The sequence below is a fragment of the Dermacentor silvarum genome, chromosome 4 (assembly GCF_013339745.2).
Source record: "Dermacentor silvarum isolate Dsil-2018 chromosome 4, BIME_Dsil_1.4, whole genome shotgun sequence".
Classification (NCBI taxonomy): domain Eukaryota; kingdom Metazoa; phylum Arthropoda; class Arachnida; order Ixodida; family Ixodidae; genus Dermacentor; species Dermacentor silvarum.
Window position 1 is genome coordinate 15,716,591 of NC_051157.2, and position 16,888 is coordinate 15,733,478.

Consider the following 16,888-nt stretch of genomic DNA (forward strand, 5'->3'; position numbering starts at 1 on the left):
TTGCAGGAGTACAAAAAGAAGAAAATAAAAGAGAAACAATTTCCCGTCTGTCACGCGCACTCGGTTGCACTAGCACGATGCTGTTATTAAAGGGATGTTCCGCTTCGCGCACGAATTTGAGCGTGTAGAATGCGTTTGCTTCGAGCGTGCTCGAGGCAATCATGTACCGCTGTATAAGCCTTTCTTGTTATTTCTACCTCAAAAATTTCCCGGCACAGAATGACAGAGGGTAACGCATACGACTGTCATCTGTAGTCTGAGCAATTCTCTCGTCACGCACCGGCGTATTTTGCGGAAAAGGGCCTTAGACTGGTTAACTTCGCTGACTCGTTATTACTTTAAGTGCGGTTACATCAGTGCGGTGAAGCTTATTTCTTCACGAAGTGTAGACCTTCGAAGTTTTTGCTTCGTAATTCCACATTCGTTACGCTCGCTTCGGCGTGTAGTGGCTACGAATGGCGGCGTGCGGGGTGTGACAGAAAGTGTCTTACGTCGTCCAATCAGCACCGGGGGAGTGGATATGTAAGAAAAATAAGTGAGGGAGAGTGAGTAATTTAGTTGCGGGCTCTTCTTCGCCCTCTGGCTTCCTCATTTTGGCGTGAAACACATTACACGTGCGTTCACAACGAGATTGAACTCCCCTCACTCAAGCCTCCTGCCTGTATTATGTTTTTCATGTCGGTATTTGTCCGCGTCTCTTTCCTCCTTTCTCTACCCTCCTCACCTTGCTGTTTTTCTGCAGCGGTCTATGAAATAAATGTCTCTCTCTCTCTCTCTCTCTCTCTCTCAACTTTCTGCCTAGCTCCGCACGCGCTTCGGACGCACTCGGCGATTGCGTGAGAACTCGTCGGGCCTGCCTGCCTCGTGTGTGTAGGGGCGCAGCAGCCCGCGCGCGATTAATTAGACGCGCATCCCGCACACACGCGCACACACAAGCACACGTATATACAGGGCTTATCGGTCCAAAAAAGACGCTCGCGCTCGACAGGAAAGCCCACGCCCCGGCCGCAATCGAGCGCTTGCCAAGCTCGATCCCCACCCCCTCCCGCCTGCTCCCGCCTCATCCTGTCGTCGCGGGCGGCCCGCCGCCGCGAGGTGTGCACAAACGACGTGTCTCCGTGTCGCGCAGAGTCCATCCTCCGTTTTTTTTCCCCCAAGGACATCGCTCTTGACTTTGAGTGGTGGGCGTACGCACAGACGCACCTTGCTGCCCGCGCGTTCACGTGCACAGGTGCACAACGCGGCACGGGTCGCGTGCACGGTCGAATGAGGAGGAGGAGGATGGTGCGAGCAACAGGTTGCCTGTCGAGGAGCGCCGGGACTCCCTTCTCCGGCGTCGTCGTTGTCTCCCTCCGGCCACGGGGCAGAGATAAGGATTAAAGAGCCCGCGGCTTCGTCTGCCCGCGCACCAATCGCGCGACATTGACGGTGGTTGCTGAATATAGCCGAGTGTGTGTGTGTCGCGTTCAGTCGGTCGGCCGTCGCTTCGCATCGTCATGCTGCGGTCGAAGCAAACGGTGCGTCCCGGCGCCCCCGTTACGTGCTACATCCGACGCTGCGCCCCTTCGGCGAGACTCGGTCAGGGTCGGTCGGCACCGTAAGCAACGGTGCTCAACGAGGACTGTTGTCCAGCCCCATCGACCCCCGACCCAGCGTCGGGAACCCCGTTCTTACGGCGCTTGAAGAACAGGCAGGCAACGCACAGCCATGTCGGCGAGCCCTCTGTTGAGGCTCGTGCAGTACAAGAAATGCAACCTGAAGAGGTACGTGCTGTGCGGATGCAGCATCTTCAACTTCTCACCTACTAACCCACATCCCACCCCCTACCCTTCCCTTCTCAAAGCTCTTTTTTTCCCCTTTTCTGCCGGTTCTTGTATACATCGGCGATATATGTTGTGAAATGTCCTGATGGGTAAAACCTTTCGCCGAGGTTGTGTTTCAAACACCTGTTCTGGGACCGCGGGGGATGTCATACGTGCTGCATCATAAGGTTTCCGTTTGTGTTCCATGTCCAGACCCACGTCACTAGCGGTGCGCGGCAGAACACTTTATGTTTCGTAAGTACCGCCTACGCTTTTACAAAGTTATATTTTGAAAGGGTTTTTTGTGAGCGGAAGACACTACGTTGTTCCTCTTGCCTCGCATCCTGAATTATACTTGCTGAATTATACCATGCATGTTCATGTTCACATGTGTACAGCAATTCCTTATTCATTCATTTATTTTTTTAGTCAGTCACATTTTTGTAAGTCGGAAAGTGAATAAATACGGCATCAAGGGTGTTCTCGGTTTTGAGTATCAAAAAGCTTAATTCTCATTATTATTTTTATTTATTTATTTATAGCTGCTCTCTATTTTCGTGTTTGTTCTTTGTTCTCTTTTTTTCTTATCTTTTTATGGGTGGTCTTTAGCTCTATTTTGAGATAGTGGGCTCTTCAGTAGCCAAAATTCCCATACCGTGGCAGTTAATAAACAATTGATATTTTAGACGTAATTACCGCCTAAAGGACCATTTGTTTTCTTATTTTTCGATGCTGTGTTATGCGTATACACAGCTTTAAATATTTCTGGCGCGACCGTGGCGGGATGAATCAACAACGTCGAGACAATTGACCGTCATGGTTACGCCACTGTAATTGGCCTAATGAAGCCGCCGAGCTTAGTGCCATGGTGACATTGGCTTGGGAGAGGGGGGGGGGGGGTCGCTATAGATAGAAAAATGAATTGTCATATAGCGACAGTCGTGAGACTCCCAATGATAGGCACCGTTGCACATTACACGAATGTGCGAATCGACTATTCTGCGGAGTGTTTATCGCCTTGGTGTCTTATCGTGATGCGTGGCTTGTACAAACGGTGTACACGATAGTGTTGCCGTACTTGTTTGTCTCTCGGTGAAGAAGCGCTCAAAACAACCGTGCTTAACCGAGCACGCGGACTGCCTCCGTAGCTCTGTGGGTCTTGCGAAACTTCGTATCTGTTTTCGACGGACTGTTTTGCATACACATCATAGCATATGCACAAAGCAACTACGTGATGTTTTATCTTCTTGTTTTTAGGTTCCTGTCTATGTACTCTGGGTTAAGTGAAACGCGAGACACCACACGAAGTGTATAACGGCGTTTATGTTTCTCGGATATTCTCCTTTCGTATTCAGATTTATTCCGTGCGTTCGCCCGCTGCATGTGGACTCGTGGCGCGTTTTACGTGCATTGGCTCCTACGGTAGCGGCGCGAGAGTCCTAATCTGGGCTTGTTGGTGTACGTTCAACATGTCGTTTGCTGCATGCCAGAGTGTTTAGACGTGTGTCCAGCAATATGTTGGCGCTCTGCCTATAGATTTAAGCGAAGCTTTCTAGGCGAACCGGAAAAGTGGCGGTAGCTCGCAAAGAAAAACATTGCCCTTAAAAAAAAAAAAAATAGCGGAGGGAGCTCTTTTTTTTTTTTTTCGGTACCGCGGCTAGGTTGCAGTCTGATTCACAGAGCCCCAGTAGCGAGGAGATATAATTTATATGGAGAAAGGCAGAAAGACCCAGTAATTGTTATCGAAAAACCTATGCTACACTATGTGTTTCTTCGGTGACTATCTTAAATTATTCAGTAGAGGAGATTACAACAATATGACAATTTTTGCTGATTAAGTTGCATAGCAGCAGCGTGTGCATAAGAATTGACGCGTTAAGCGTCAGTATGAATATTATATATTTAATTAATAACTGCAGGGGGCACATTGTAATAGTCAAATTGAAGTCGCCCAGTACCGAAAATACCGTTTTCTATAACTATGTGCCTTGCACCATTTCTAAGAAGTCAGTACTCAAAATCTGCAGCGCTGAAATCAGAGAGAGAGAGAGAGAGAGAGAGAGAGAGAAAGATAATTTATTTAAATAATGGTAGAGACATTCTCGTAATGCGCATCATGTCTTTGTATTATCTTTCGTGTCCTCTTCGTGTCATTTAAATCACCCCATCTGAAGTAGCATGCCCGCGTGCGTGTAGCAGGGCTGACATCTTCAGCTTTCAATACTCTCTCTCTCTCTCTCTCTCTATGTGGAGACATGGACAACCGATTATTTAGGTTTCAAGCAGCATGCGCGTAAATTTTGGCAAGAAATCTTTTTGCACGTATGCTTATCCAGCGTTTGTACCAGGTTGAGTGCTTTCGCTTGACCTTCGTTAGGTCTGGTCAGTTCTATCAATTCCACGCTCTAAACAAATCGATTCTGAGGCGGCATGATACTCGGCCTGTGGCTGTTTGCAGATTGCGCAACACCCTACCCGCGGCATCCTCTACATCTATAGGCGGCCAACTGTCGCCAAACCCGTGCACTACAGCAAAGGGAACGGGTACGTCGTGTTAGCCAACCTAGAAGGAAAATCATTGGTTACCGATTACCTCCTAGCGTGCGACGCCGGCTGAATAGAAGGATCATGGATGGATAAGCGAGTGACAAGAAATCTCTCCCTGCTTTCTCTGTGACGTAAATCCGGTTCTCGTTCTTGATTGGTTGGCACGATCCGTAGATTTCGCTTCGCTGCACGGAATTGGCGGGACGGAGCGTAGGATCGATTAAGCATTCCTGGTTTGATCGAACTTCCAATTTATCCTTAAACAGCCTCCAGCTCCCTTTTAACAAACCCTGTCTCCGTCGCCAAAGTTGTCGTGCTCGCCAGCCTCGTGCCAGGGGCGAGAAGGATTGATAAGAGGCGAGGAGGTGAGCGATGTCTGTCGCTGCTACCCTTCCCTTTTGATGTAGCAAATTACTTCCTTGTGTCGGCATCCAGGATGTCTTCGCACATGGGCACTCTTTTGGTGCTGAGCTTTTTTTTTTTTTTTTTCCTCACCGTTGCTGCGTAATTACACCCATCGTACAGCCTCATTTCAACTTGTATTAAAACAAACGAAGGATCAACTTATACGATAAGTCCGTGGTTTGGGGAGACCTTTGTTCTGCAGTGATTGTGACCGATCGCCAAATAGGTGAAAAGTAAGGCATCGTTTATGTACAGATTATTTACGTATAGATATTCAAGATGACCGAAGGGGAATAACTTGTGAAGGCGAAATGCGAAAACACCCGTGTACTTAGGTTTAGGTGCACGTTAAAGAACCACAGGTGGTCCATATTATTCCGGAGTCCCCCACTACGGCGCGCCTCATAATCAGATCGTGGTTTTGGCACGTAAAACCCCACAATTGAATTGAGGGGCATAATGCTCAACGTTCCGGCGATCATCGTCTTCTCTATTACTCCAAGGAAGTGGCACGTAACAATATTTAAACGGGGCTTCGTCACAGGAATTGCCCGTAACCTAATTCCTGCCTGTTCGATCTTTCGCTGTTTCTTGCAATTCCACCATGCCATAGCGTCTAGTGAGGAGCTTACATCTATACATATCGCAAACACTGCATAGTAAGTCTACCTCGTTTCTTCTGTTTTCGTTTGTTCCCATTCAGCTCTTTGAAAGACGCTCTCTGCGACTCTGCACAACAGAACCAGGTGTCCCGTCGACACGAGTTATTTGCGTTTCCCACGCTAACGGGATGACGTGTCGCGTTCTGCGCTGTCAGGGCTGCATATGCAGCGACTGAAAGCCGCAGACTTTACCCGTCAAAAGAATAACGCTTCCTGCTGCTGCGAGAATCTGCCTGGTGCTCCCCAATCCATGCGGCGCCGCGCACCGCCCACGCGAGCGAGCATAAGATGACGCGCTTCTCGCATCCGACGCTTTCGCGTTCTCGAGACGAGGGCACGTTCGCGATTGCTCGCCACAAAGAGAGCGCGTTTTTCAGCGCGCATATGGACATAAGCGACGAAAAGGGGACTAGGCATGAGGAAGGAAGGAGATGCAAACGCCGAAAAAGAAACAAGAAAATCGTGAAGGGGATGAAAGAAGCCGAAGGAAGGAGGTCCAGGAAGGCCTAAACTTGAGCCAAGGCTCAGTATGGTGGCGTCCCGCGGTGCTTCTTCTCGGAAGCCACGGGAGGGCGGGCGCCCGTCGGTTATTTCGCCCAGCAGGACAGGCTGCTCGTCACTGCCCCTCTCTGCCCCACGCTCTTTAACGGCTCCGATTCCTTCTCCAACGTTTGTGCTTTTGTCTTGTAATTACTTTTTTTTTTCTTCCCGCGGAAGAACGCGCATTGCCCATCGTCCCACAATGCGCGGTTTAGCTTGGGGTTTGGACGTGTTTGGGTGGCACCCCGCCTGCCAGCGTACAACGGGGAGTTCGAGAGCCTGCGGCGAATCGTGCGTCTTCCTGGAAAGCCGGCTTCACGTGTGCGCCATCGCCCGAGCGCTGCGCGAAAGTGGCGGTTATCGTACGGTAAAGCTCTCTCACCCGTATATCCTCGATTTGCCTGTGTCTTCCGCGCTCCGCTGAGCTAGTTGAGTTGCCGGATCGTGATTTATCGGGGAGAGCACCGGCGGTGGTTTCCTCGGTGCTCGACACGTTGCACGATGGCGTTGAGCGATGTTGCATCGCTGTCAGCGGCTTGTGTGAGGTGACCCGCTTCGAACCGTGTTTTCGTAAGTGTGTGTGTGTGTGTGTGTGTGTGTGTGTGTGTGTGTGTGTGTGTGTGTGTGTGTGTGTGTGTGTGTGTGTGTGTGTGTGTGTGTGTGTTGTGGGGTACACATTCACTTTATCGTTATGGTGGCACCAAAGAAAAACGCTTTGAGAAGTTTTTTGTTTGTGCGCGCACTTGCATGAGCAATCTTTCCGAAACGTGTAGGACGTGTAGGGACGGCATTACGAAGAACGTAGGGATGACGAGATGCCCTGCGCCTTCCTTTCTTGTGCCCGACACTAAGCGAAGAAAAAAAAATCTATTCAGTTCCGGTGTTTTATTATGTGCCAAAACCACGATCTGATTATGAGGCACGACGTAGCGGGGCATTCCGGATTAAGTTTGACCACCTGACTTTCTTCAACGTGCGCCTAAATATAAGTACACGAGCGTTTTTGCATTTCGCCCTCATCAATACCGTCGTGCCAGGTGTCGAACCCGCGATTTCGAGCTCAACAGCACGACGCCATAGCCACTGGGCCACCGGGGCGGGGGACACCAAGTGACAAATGACACGGTAACAGTAACACTATAAGCAACATCAGTCGTTGTCATCCTCTGCGTCGCGTCTTCTTCGTTGCTCTGTCAATGTGTTCTCGGGCTGATGCATGTATGCATCGCGGCTGAAGAGGAGGAGGAGGTGGAAATAACAGTTATCACTTCCAACGGAACTAATGGCCCAGTCCGGGCCTCATATGTGGCCTTATTAGACCTCCTGGCCTAGCGCATTCCTAATGCGCTTCACGACCGCTTCAGAAGACGTCGCACCGTTACATTCTAATAATAATAGTTGTTTGGCGTCGGCGAATTTTCCGATATATGATTGCCAGCTATAGTGATTCGTACGACTGTTTTAGAGACCGAAACGAAAACAAAATTGTTGTCTCTGAGAGACCAACTCCTCACCTTTTTCCGTCGTCTCCTTTGTTTTCTGCTATCGTTTTTGTGCTTGCCTATTATTTGTTTCTATATATGGACCCACTTACCAAGCTAAGTATTATATCTGCCGCAGAATTAATTGTAATGAGCGCTGTCATGGCGATTGGTGGAGCAATGAGAGCAACGTCTTCTGCAGCTTCAGAGTTTCGGAGGTAATGCTTGATTGCCGGGGCAGGTACACTGCACGCAGTAAAAGAATCCTACTTCGCACACACCGTCAGTTACATAATCGACAGATGTCGCTGTCGTTACTCGTGCGCTTTAGTAAAGTAGGGCGGGGGGCTGTCCATTGTTAAAGGCCGGCTGCCTGTAGTGACGTAATCGTCTAGGAATCGCTCAGCTTGATCGAGTAGCTGCAAATATCTAGTGTTTACAACCACGTACGTGCTACGCAACAAACACGCAGTACTGCTATCGAATCTTGTTCGATGCAACGCGATCGCCAGTTCGTCGTGTAGACACAACCGCACAGCACGTGCGTACGTGAACGCTCTCCGCGAGCCTTATCGCGCTGCATCGCTATTTCTCGACCGCCGCGAAGATCTGCTCTGTAGGCCGCTATCGTTCGACGCGTTCGGCGCCTCCTGAAGTGGTGCGGAAAGCGATGAAGATAAACGCGCGACGTCTTGGCCAGTTTCGCTCAAAGGTCAGAAGGAAAAGAGTTTTGCGCATCTAGAGGCACACCCGGGTCCTCCTCTCGATCGTACCAGCTCCAGATAGCGACAGATAAACCGGGGCAGAGCTTTCGAGGAGCGAGGGTACGGCGAACGAGTACACTGTGTGTATACCTGGGCTCTATACGGATGCAACCGCAGATATACGATAGGTATCTGTCATTATAGAGCCAACACCACCTAGACATATCTAGGTGATATTGATAGAGCTCACTTTGGAACCAGCACAGTGCGCGGAGTCACGCAGAGTAAGTATCTTATCACGAGGACGGACGGCTTATGAAGTACTTGATGAGTTACACGGATGCCTTCACGTGCGACTGTGCCGTGGAAAGCACGGTCATATACCTTGACACTGTCTGAAGTGCACAGAACGTGTATTCCTTTCTGGCACCCCCCCCCCCCCCCTTGCTAACTTCGTGCGAATGTCGTTGATGCGTGATTGCTGCCGAGCCACTCCCAACATACTGCACCTAGCACGAGCCGTGCAAGTCTGTCGGATCATTTCGTCGTCGGTTTATCAGCTTTTTGTGCGATATGTATACCTTTGTACGGATGTTAGGTTTTTCTAGAAAAGAAGCTGCGTCTGCGACGCACATCGGAAATGTCCTCTTTCTCGTTATCATCCGGACGTCATCGAGTACTTTTGTAGAACCACTTCAGCTTACTGAAGGAGCGCATAAGTCTCAGGAATCGGTCTGACCATTTCGTCAGAGCGTCAATCGTCTGAAGGACTTCGTGATTATCATACAATAGCCTCGCCTGCACGTGTATTGTAAAAAAACATTCCGTGTCTGCAACACGCGGATACATCACTTATCTCGTGACAGCTCGGACGGCATTGAGTATTTAGTAGGGTCATTTCACGATACTACAAGTGGTCACAAAACGCATGCGCCTGTCAAGTGTTTTCGTCAGAGTGCCAGCACTTCGGTGATACGTCATCTTCCTATAGAGTCCTTTAAAAAGCCATCATACGATACTACAGCGCGCAGATATTGTATGAGCGTCTCTGAGAGTATTTCATCTACGTACAATTGATTTGCTACGACATAGGCTAATGATGATGATTTGTTCAGAAGCAACGCTTCTTCCGAGCAGATACCTTCATGTGACGTCTGTAACTGCCTTTCCCCTATTCTCACCTTACCAATAGGACCGCCAATCTTTCCTTTCTCACAACGAACCACTTACTATTAGTACACTAAAGAACCCTATGTAGGCTTCTATGGCTTTTGCTGGAAACCAAGCGGCGTGCATTGGACTTGCGCTCCCTATAACCTATAACTCTGTAATAAATCTGTGGGTGCTTTGCGTCTCCACACTTATGTAAATGCGAGACGGGTGTGGGTTGTTCTTCGGCTGCATGCAGGAGCAGACATTCGGGTGCTTTCTCTGCCCCATCGACCTCCGTGGTTACCGGCGTACGGCAATCCCTCCGATCCACACCTGATAAATGTCAGCGTGCTCAAGTGTCCTAACAGTGGAACATAAATACTTACCGCAATCATTACCATTCATAGAATAAATAAATAAACATGTTGATTAAATAGCGAGACGGAAAAATAAGGGAGAAAGAAACGCCAATCCTTGTATCTGAAGTAGCTGTGAGCATGAAATGACACTTATTACACCACATTTTTCATTACTTCAGCCCGTTTAGCGACAAATTAATCGTCACCTCGTAGTTCCACCACCGTCTTTCTCGCCATCGCTCAGATTGTGTGACTTCGCCGTCGATACTCAAGACACGCGCCGAGCGTTCCCCTATATAGATTCGTGCATGTAAAATGGTGCAGTCTTGGTCCACCGGAGCAACGCTCATCTCCGGCTCAACGAAATAGTGCCATGGACTATACCACAGCGCAGCGGCTCCTTTGAGCCCATTTGCTATTTGAGACGAACAACCAACAAAAAGACATGCACGCGTGCGACTGCGAAATGCTTGCGGCCGAAAACTATCCTTTCTCTTTTGTTTTTGCTCTGTGGCAAGGCCATTGTGGGCGGCAAATCGGCTCGTGGAAACCGGGTCACACAGTGTGGTAGCATGCTCAGCTGCGAGCGTTTGTATAGCGAGGAAGCCTGCATCTCGTCCGTCGCGCTCGCTATCTTCGCGCCCTTTGAGCACTCCGACACGACAGATGGCTCAATGAGGCTCTGTAAATATAGTGTCTCGGTGCTTGCGTGTGTTTGTGTGCGCGATACGTATGTGCAAAGAAAACGCGGAGTGTGCGCGCAAAATCTCTTCATCTGGAGCAGCGTGCAATAGGACGCAGAGCCTTGGTTCACTTTCTGTAAATAAAGTGTCGCCGATAGCAAAACTCTGTGAGCGTGAAACGTCTCCAAGCTGAACTGCGGTGTTTGTGTATAGACATCTCTGCTGTGTCATGTTTTCTCATTCATGTTAGCTCTTTGTCACTGCGCATTTTACCTTAGCACAATGGGGGGAAGTGTATGCGGGAAAGTCAAGTGTTAGAAGATTTGAATGCAAAAAAAAAAAAAAAAAAAGAACGCATGTAGGAGTTCTGTGCACTGTCTCATGATACTTGACCAATTTGAAATCTTACTTGCAGATGAGACCAGCGGTACCAAAGCTTATTCGAGCAAGGAGAAAGGGTTAAGTATGGCTCACTATGGAAGCCTCTTGCGGCACCAAGCTTACGCTAGCTTAAGCTGCCTCTTAGCGACACACGCTAATTGATGATCGAAAGGCCAAATTGCAGTGGCGGTACTGCTTCCCCTAGTGGCGGGAGGCCTTCGCTACTTACCCTTGAGCATAAGGTGTCCCGAGATTTTCGCCGCGCACTAGGATTTCGGAGTCCATGCCACGGATAATCTCAGCAATTGATGTTAGTGACACAGCACCATGGTGTCGCTAGAAAAAGGACGAAACGCAAGGCTTTCTCTTGTCCCTGTGCTCCATATACAGCGCTGCGTTGATAACAGTAGTGAGGCGCCGCTTGTCTCGGATGCTCGTTTCGTGAGCAGGCTGTTTTTTCATGGAACACGGAGGTGATTGCACCATATAGCTGTGCGTCCGCATACGCAGAGCCATCCACTGATATACTACATTTTGCCGCGTCGTTTAGGGAAAACAGCGCAGTGCAGTAGCATAATTGTTTTGATGTTTCCTGGTAATGATAAAAAAGTTTTTTTTAATGAAGATAGTTATATAGGAGTCCTTATCGCCGTATAATGGTTTAGGCTACGTCTCATCACTTACTGAAGAAATCATAACGAAAAAAAAAAAGAGAGAGAGAGAGAGAGAGAGAGAGAGAGAACACAGTCGCGCGAACTTGTCGGCGTTGTTTTCAATTAAGGCTAGCGCACTGTACAACTCTTCACAATCTACTGGTACAGAAGAACGAATGCTGACGGGTTGACATAGCATTGCATGTTGTATGTGTGTGCATGCTTGCGTCCTTACGGTGCGCTTTCCCAGTTGTCCAACTTTGCAGGGTGATTGGCAAGTTCTTCTCATTGCGGTATATTGACTGCTGACGAAGCAATGATCCGCGTACTGTTAGCGTCCTTTTCTTAAATATGCGTACTGGTGGTCATCCTTTGAGTTTAGAGGAACGGTGGAAGCATGACAGAAGCTTACAGCAATTGCCTTGCATTTATCGTCACTCTTTTCCTGTTCGATGGTCGCAGCTGGGACGGCCTGGACCGGTCGTCGCCGACGCCACCGCCGGAAAGCCCTGACGGCACGTCGGCCTGCCCGGAGACGAGCCCGCTGATGGAGGCCTCGGGGCCCAAGCCGGTCACAATCCAGCGCAGCGCCTCCTTCAATTTCCCCTCCACCAGCCAGCGGAACAGCGCCAATGCGGCCGCAGGTCGGTGCTGCTCGGTGGTCTAGTGCTTAGGCTCTGTAACCTGCGTCGCCGTGCAATACTCGCACAACATCCTGCGGCAGTGAAGCGAAAGCTACAGGGGCGTAGCTTCTGCAGATGTCTGGCAGAGTTTGACGGCGCTTGGTTTCTTGGAACTGATACTGAAAGGGGGGGGGGGGGGGGGCAAGCCGGGCAAGTGCCCCCCTCCCGAGAGAGAGAGACAGAAAGCAAGAAGAGGAAAGGCAGGGAAGTCAACCAGACGAGCGTCTGGGTTGCTACCCTACACTGAGGGTAAGCGAAGTGAGAATACAAAGAGGAAGAGAGTGAGCACTGAGTGCACGCGGGAGGATGCACATGAGCACTATAAGCGGTCTCTCAAACTAGTACTTCAAGTAACCCATCCCCTGAAATTTCTGTTTGTATGGGGCTTGCCCAGCGCCAACACGACCTACAGAGCCCCCTCCCCTCATCCTCCTTGTCTTCCGTAAAGTGCGTGCCACCCCCTATAATATTTCTTGCTACGCCGCTGGTTGTACAGGCGGCAGTTTTCTTGTGTTCGAAGTTCACAGGATCACTTACGGACTGCAAAAGTTGTGAAACCACGGCAAAGCAAGTGTTAGTGGCGCCTTACGACGGCCGCGTGGTCCGTTCCCTATTAGACAAGCAGCGTCGTTTTACCACAAATTCTTACACTTTCATTGTTTCCCACAAGGTTGTAGAAAAGCATAACGAGAAACAGTGAGTTCTTTGCTGCTCCTTACTATCACCGTCGTTGTCACCGGCCATGCAATCTCTCGCTGTCAGCGTCGAGTTTACGCTTTGACAAGTTGACTTAACAGCGTGACTGCCAAGTTTACGAGCCACTCGTTGCACAAGTGTTTCACGAGGTTTTCTCTGAGCCAAGGAACCTGCTTCTTTGTCTTGCTTCGTCGGTACTGATCGCGACCCTTTAGCGTACGCCTGCAGCAGCATGCTGCACTGGCCTTAGCTGAGCCACCCCGCTTCACTCGCACCAACTGGGTGCGACGCTAAGCAGCAGCAGTCGGGGACAGTGAGGAATCGCGCCGATTCACGAGGGGAGTGGAAAGGCGGGCCTTCCTGTGGAGACTGGTTCTGGACACTTCGTCGTGCGCGCTTCGGCGACGTAAGGAGCGTCTTCGATTACGACTGTAGGTAAGCAAGCTTGTCCCTTCCGCTGAGCTCGCCGGCGTCGACCGCAACCACCGGACGTTCCGCCGTCGTCCTGAGGATGTCTCTGTCTCGACCGCCTCGCGTGAAGTCTCGCTGCCGGACACTGCGAACAGAACGAAATGCAGCAACACGTGAAGCGACGACACACTATATCGTCTTCGTGCTCGTCCGTGCCTTTCGCTTTCTGAAATCAACACTACCTGTTATGAAGTTTTTGTGCTTGTGCGTGCTCGAGTTCGTGCGCTTGTGTGTGGGTGCGTGGGCGTGCGTGCCCGCGCTGGACGCCTTGCGTACAGCACTTTAATATTAAGCCGACGGAGTGCTGATTGACTGTTGTAATTTGTGGCTCTCGCCTTCTTTCTCACCTTTCGTCTACCGCACCGCTCTTCCACAGTCATATGCTAGCCTAGTATTTGTTCGGACTATTCGGGTGACATATGAGTTCAGCACGACGACCTTGCAACTTATCTGAAGCCGTTGTCGGTTATGCTCCATGTAGTCGTCGTAGAACGGCGTTTATTTTGGTTTGAACACGAGGCAGGCACATCTCCGAGGCCCTATATAATGCATAAACGAGGAGGTAAAAGCAAGAACTACTTAGAAAATGTATTCACCTCACTTTTCAGAACGTATGCCGCGGCTGACCTTGAGGAATCCCGAAACGGGTTTAAACGAGTGTGTGCACGTGTAGCGCAGTCGCTTCACGTTCGGTTGTATCGAGGGGGGGGGGGGGGGGGGGAGGTTCATTAGGCATGGCCAAATTTGTTGTTCACGGTCTATTGTCGCGACCATGTCTGCGTGGTCCCGAAAACTCTGGCCCCTATTGGAGCACGACGGCTTGCCTGATTGGCTTGAATAGGCGATTGGTGCAGAGGCTTGCGTCTCCCGCGGGCCCGCGGGCCCCTTGAATGCTGTAGAAACACATTTAAGGAAGGGGTTTTGATTCGTTTAGGGTGAGCAAGGACACAGCAGCCCACGGCGCCACTTCACCTCGGGAGACCAGGCCGGTCAGGCAGGCCGTCGACGATCGGTATGACATCGTTTCATGTATAATATGCGTGTGTACAGTTTTAAGGAACCAAGTTAATGCCAAGTTAAATAAATCTAGTTTCTTCAAATGTTACTTGCGTTGTCGTCGTACCTGCCGATCTGCACCTGCCGCTGCCAGAGCTCATCCCCCTTCATCGCCGTCTCCCTGGTGAGCTGATGCGTCCGAAAACTAACTGCTGCGTCACTTCGCTACAATATGCTCCTCGCCCATTGCAAGCTCTGGTCCCTCTTTGTTCGCTTCACACTCAGCTCCTTCCGTTGCCGACTTCTTCGCTTATCTGTAGCCGACCTCTTCGATTTTCTGTTGCCTACTTCTTCGTTGCTTGCCTCTTGTCCTGCTTGTCTGTTGGGGCACCTACCCAGTGGCACACACCACCCATTCTGGGAGATCGGCCAAGAATGCTCACATACCCAGGGCCCCAAGCCCAGTTGCACATATACATCCAGTGGCCCAAGCTGTCTATTCTGGCACCAACCAGGTGGTACATGCCCAGCGACCCAAGGTTGTTGTATTATCGACAAGACAACAGCGGCCAGCAGCCGCAAGAAGCAAAGAAAGCCGCGCTTTGAAAATCGTAGAAACTTTAGAAAGTTTATTTGAATGCCTTTTTGTTCCCTGCCTTTCCTCTCCTTGCTCTCTCTCTTATTTGAATGAGTGAAAAGAAAAAGGAATGTTGAGGGGAGGAAGAACCTGTAGAAAGACAGATGCTAAGGAAACTAATTCTGTGGAAGTCCGCTCGGTGGGTCCTCGGGCCAGGGTGAATGTTTCTTCTACGAATCGGCAAAGCTTTGTTTCTCGGAACCTCGTGTGCGTTTCTCTGCAGCTTAGTGCTATCTTAGCGGATGGCAACTTTTCCTTTCAAGGCACAGATTCATTGATAGTATAGGAAAGAAAAGTATGTGGAGCGTTTTATCGTCGAGACCCGCAGAAAGATGTTTCATCAGAGGACGCGTCTGGAACTTTGTTTTCGTTGTTACTTCGCTTGTATTTTCTCTTGCTTTTTATGTTGGCAACAAAGCATAGTGACTTGGGCCTGATACTGACATAAAATTCCACACCACACAGTTAATTAGGTGCCTGATGCAGTTTTCCTGATCCTCGGACTCCGACATGCCTTCCGATGTCTTAGCGTTATATTACGCTGCCTTGAAAATTTATCTCATTTCTGCAGGAGAGCGGAGTGGAAAACTAGTTGTTGCCCTGAGGAGATTGTACGCTCAAGGAGTAATGACACGAATTTTTTAAAATCCTGCTTTCTTCCTTTTTTAAGTAGCTGTCGACTCTATAATTACGGTACGGAGCCTCAATTCCTCGAGAGTACCATAAATGATTAATTACAGTACCTTTTGAACGGCCCCTTCAAAACGCGCGTCAAGCACATCGCGGCTTCGGGCGTGGAAAAATAAGACTCATCACGACACCGAAAACGGAGGTGGTCGCGTGTGGCGGTTGAAAGCCATGCAATGACCGTGTCGCCGTAAAGCTGCCAAATCGGCCCTTTCGCTTGCTTGTGTAAATTCGGGGGACACGCTCTGCCTTCTTGTCCTGTCGAGTGCCGATTGGACTCAGCCAAATTCTAGGAGGCGCTAGCACGGCCGCAGTGTGTGTGTGTGTGTGTACGCGTCGGTGGCATCTGGTACCACGAGACCGCCACAACAGCGAGCGTTTCTCGCGAAGTGTGTCGCTTAGAAGTGAAGTCCGTTTACTTTTTCAGCTACACGTTCTGTCGTTAGAGCGGAGTACTGACGTTGCCCCTCGTCTTCTTTCAGGCGGCGCCGAGGTGTGCCCTCCTCCACCGGGCAAGTCGAGCGACGACTCCGGCCTGGGCACGGGCAACAGCCCCCGAGGCAAGAAGCCCGCGCTCACCATCGACATCCAGCGGATCCCGCCGTCGCGCGCCAGCTCGTACGGCGGCTCGCTCTGCAGCCTGCCCACCAGCAGCAACGGAAAGATGTACAGCGCGCGTCGGACGCACGGAGACCTGTGAGTGCACGCTATCGAAGTTGCGCTGATAATGCGAAAGCAGCGCGACTACTTGCGAGTCCGCTTTGTGAATCACTTGTATACAGTTGGCCACAAACGTTTTTAGGACACCAGTACCTCGACAAATGGTTAATTTCTGCTTTGTTAGAGGCATGGCGTATCGAATTTAGTAGATAAGTGTGGGCAGCAAAAACTACTACCGACTGAAACCTTGGACCCGAGGATATGTGCCCAGGCTTCTCGGGAATTTAGTTTTTCGATAGTCCCGTAAAGTGTCGTGGCCGACTGTACGTTTTACTAAAAAAATCATTATGCCTAACTTTAGAAAGCCAGCAGAAAAATGTGCTGCTTCTTGTCTAGCGAACTTCGCCATTAGACTGGAAATATCAGACTCGAAGTTATCGGATGGTACCGGCCCTGCCTACTGAAATGTCTGTGCTCTGCGCATACGCATTATCGCCGACGTTATCTATTTGGGAGTAAACTCCAAGGGCTCATTAGCGTACACAGACTCTTTGAGTTTGCTGTTTCTAAAGTTGGTGATTTTCATAGGTGTTTAACCAGCCTGGAAATAAATGAGTTAATTAATTTCGGAAAGGAAATATTTTGTCGGAGCAGGCGACGTGTCTTGCTTTGCGTAAAATTGTAGCGTA

At 49.9% G+C, this 16,888-nt stretch overlaps 1 protein-coding gene across 6 annotated transcripts in view; it reads left to right on the plus strand.

Annotated features, from left to right (window-relative positions):
- The window catches only part of LOC119449513 (proton channel OtopLc), an 82,599-nt gene that overhangs the window by 50,191 nt on the left and 15,520 nt on the right, over positions 1-16,888 (plus strand). For 4 of the 6 annotated variants that reach the window (XM_049665272.1, XM_049665275.1, XM_049665274.1 and 1 more), the window contains 2 exons: positions 11,832-12,013; positions 16,022-16,235. In XM_049665272.1, the coding sequence (XP_049521229.1) occupies positions 11,832-12,013; positions 16,022-16,235 (396 nt within the window). Of the gene's footprint in view, positions 1-1,336; positions 1,764-2,015; positions 2,058-11,831; positions 12,014-16,021; positions 16,236-16,888 lie in introns of those variants that run through there. The other 2 variants (XM_049665276.1, XM_049665277.1) reach the window with 2 other exon arrangements.